This window comes from Octodon degus, unplaced genomic scaffold, assembly GCF_000260255.1.
Source record: "Octodon degus isolate 3935 unplaced genomic scaffold, OctDeg1.0 scaffold00052, whole genome shotgun sequence".
In the NCBI taxonomy this organism is placed as follows: Eukaryota; Metazoa; Chordata; class Mammalia; order Rodentia; family Octodontidae; genus Octodon; species Octodon degus.
Genome location: NW_004524628.1, coordinates 5,773,624 through 5,776,933, shown reverse-complemented (window position 1 = coordinate 5,776,933; position 3,310 = coordinate 5,773,624). Strand labels below are relative to the sequence as shown.

Genomic DNA, 3,310 nt, shown 5'->3' with positions numbered 1-3,310 from the left:
TCTTCTTCTTCTTCTTCTTCTTCTTCTTCTTCTTCTTCTTCTTCTTCTTCTTCTTCTTCTTCTTCTTCCTCCTCCTCCTCCTCCTTCCTCTTCCTCTTCCTCTTCCTCTTCCTCTTCTTCTCTAAAATGTATTTGATACAGGATCTCACTATGCAGCTCAGACTTGTAGTGATCCTCCTGTTTTCAGCCTCCCCAGCTCTGGGATTATAGGTGTGTGCCACCAGACCCAATCTTGGTGGCCAGCTCAGTGCACCAAGGGGGAGGGTCTGGTACTGCATGTGGTGCCTGGGATCAAACTCCAGTCCCTGTGCTTGCCTAGATAGGCGTTTAGTCTGCTGAGCTATCTCTCTGGCCCCTCCCAGGACTTCCTGAAGGGTTTAGGGGACTGCTCCACCACAGTGTGTGCCTGGCTGACAGAGGGATGGGCCCTGGACATCTTCCGGGAACCCTGTCTGGGGTGCTTGGAAGGGGCCCAGTGGTGCCCTTCCCACAGAATTGTTTCAGGATCCTGGCTGAGGGGCACTGGTGGCAGGAGAGGGCGTCTGTCTCAAGAGATGCATGGGAGCGACACTGGCTCAAGTTCTCGGAGTGGCACCAGGGATTTAGGACCAAACTCTGGGTTCCCAGATCTCTCTCTCCTTGGTGGCTCCCCATTTAGACTAAGTCACCCTGAGCTGCATCCTTCCTCCTGTGTTTGCTTTAGGAGTCCGTGCTTCTGAAAGGCTGGCTGAAATCGACCTGCCTCACCTGCTGAAATACCAGCCCATTATGCGGACAGTCGGCCAGAAGTACTGTGTGGATCCTGCAGTGATCGCGGGGGTCCTGTCCAGGGAGTCTCTCCGAGGCAGGGTTCCAATCAACATGGGCATGCCGATCAACATACCGCAGGTATCTCTCCATCGGTCAGTGTCACGTGTGACCTTTCTGTGGCTGACACACGTCTAAGGACACACCTGCCTGTTTTCTTGTTGTCGACGGCACAATTCCTTAGAACACACCACAGGTAGTGCTGCCTGGGTCTGGGAGGTTCTCAGTTCTGCCTAAAAGATACCAGCAGCACAATTTCTCCTTGCTTAGAGCCACAATTTCTTTTCAATGAAACAATGCTGTATTCTCAGGGCACCAGCCAGGGCACCCTATTCTGGATTTCCAATAAGGCAGTGGTCTGGAGAACATTCTTACTGCCAAGCTGAAATGTCGTGCATGTTAATAGTAGCTCTCCATCTCCCGTTCCCCCAGCCTCGCCTAGAACCCCATGCTGCTCTTCGTGTGTGTGTGTATTTGACTATTTTAGATCCTGTCCATGAGTGAAATCATTGTGCTATTTGGTTTTCATCTTCCTGTAACTGGCTTATTTCGCTTAGTATGGTGTCCTCCGGTGCTATCTGTATATTGTCCCTGTTACAGAATGGCCTTTTTTTTAGACCCAGCAATCCTCCATGGCGTGTTGATGCCGGCTTTGCTCTGTTCCTTCATCTGTCAAGGACACGTCTCTGCTTCTGATGCTTGGCTACCACACAGAGCTCTGAACAGAGGAGTGCTCATGTTGTTTTGAGATCCCGATTTTAATTATTTTGGATAAATACCCAGAGACAGGGCTGCTAGGTCACATGCACTTCTGACCTTAATTTTCTGAGGACCCTCCATACTGCTTCCCAGGGTGGCTGTATCATGTTTCATGCCCAAGAACAACACTCAGGGATTCCAATTCCCTCACATCCTCTCTGACACTTAACTTTTGTGTCTCCTAGAGTGGCTTTTCTCTTTAATTCCCAGCAAGATCAAAGGTGGAATAAAAAGAACAGAGAGGAAAGGAAAGAAAGACACTGAGCGCACAGCATGGTGTCACCCCCCCGCCACCACCCATTTTTTCCTCTGCCTCTTGGCCTCTAGGATACAAATGCTTTTGCTCCCACATCCTGGATCAGTGAGTCCCAGGTTTCCCAGATGACCAACGTCCTGACCAGTACAATCAAAGAAATCCAGAGGACATTTCCAACCTGGACCCCTACCCAGTACCTGAGAGGTATGTGTAACCCCTTGATCAATTGCTTCCCAGAGTGGAATTCACAGATAAACTTCATATCTCGCTCCACATTTATTCAAACCACTGTTGCCTGTGGCAAGGCAGTCAGGAAAGAGAATCTAAGGTGGTTTTTTGTTTGTGTGCTTGCTTGGTTTTTTTCCATAATTTTATTGATAAACAAATAGCAATGAGACAGTTTCAAATCAAATCGCTAGGACAGTTTCAATAACTAACACACTGCATACATTCTTCTTAGTGGTTAATTGCTGTACAAGATGCGGACTTGATATCCTATTTACAAACACCACTAGAACAAATCATTCTATTCATTAAGAGAATGTAACTATATATCTATCCTAACCACTTTGAATACACAGATACCAAATGGACATTCATCTGTATACCCTTTTTTGGTTAAGTTCCATTATTGAATATTATAGGTGTATAAACTCAGCAAAATATTCTAAAAGAGTTCAGTAGCCCATAATAGCATTGGGTCTTCTGTTTAACTGGCAATGTCAGAAATTGTTGACCTGAGTCCCCCACAGCTCAACATAACAACATGGCTTTACTTCCTATATTTCATCTTCATACTTTTCTACTGGATGGTTAAGACCAAGGTATAGCAGGACCTGTGCAACAAGAGTTGTAGCTTTTGGGTCTGATAAGATCAGTGAAATCCCCTCAGGATTTATCTTGAGATCCTGTACCTCAGATTGTAGAATGGCTGATGCTTGCTTGTTTGTTGCTGAGTGTCCTGCAGCCACAGGGCGGGCAGGGATTAACCTAACCCATGCATTTCAGGTGGACTCTGCGCCTACGGCAGGGGTTCTGGCTTTATCAGAAGCAGCCAGGACTTGAGCTGCGACTTCTGCAACGATGTCCTTGCACGTGCCAAATACTTCAAGAGACACGGCTTCTAGAACCCAAGCTTGTGTCACACAAGGCCTCAACTGTTGCACAGAAAAAGCTAGCCGATGGAGCTTGCCGTTGTGAATCTGGGGTTGACCAGAGAAGGTCATCAAAATAACTATGAATCATATTAAAGGAAGAATTGTTACCTGCATTTTATGGTCTGGTGTGTGTGTATGGGGGATGAATTATGGTGTCTCTGATGGTACTTCCAAAATGTGATTTCTAATGTGGATTTCTGTGAAATGAATACTACACCTGTATAACTGCCAGATTTAGCATCATTTTTAAAAATGCTTTTTCTTTTTCTTTTTTTATTTATTGGATACAGGGTCTTGCTGTGCAGTGCAGACTTGTAGTGGTCCTCCTGTC

The 3,310-nt window shown here is 46.3% G+C and overlaps 1 protein-coding gene across 6 annotated transcripts in view; it reads left to right on the top strand.

Moving 5' to 3' along the window:
• Positions 1 to 3,092, top strand: part of Lyg1 (lysozyme g1) — an 11,962-nt gene extending 8,870 nt beyond the window's left edge. For all 6 annotated transcript variants that reach the window (XM_023717497.1, XM_023717496.1, XM_023717494.1 and 3 more), the window contains exons 4-6: positions 704 to 888; positions 1,894 to 2,026; positions 2,831 to 3,092. In XM_023717497.1, coding sequence (XP_023573265.1) covers positions 704 to 888; positions 1,894 to 2,026; positions 2,831 to 2,949 — 437 coding nt within the window. In that variant the 3' untranslated portion in view covers positions 2,950 to 3,092. The remainder of the gene's footprint in view (positions 1 to 703; positions 889 to 1,893; positions 2,027 to 2,830) is intronic.
• The last annotated feature ends 218 nt before the right edge of the window (positions 3,093 to 3,310 follow it).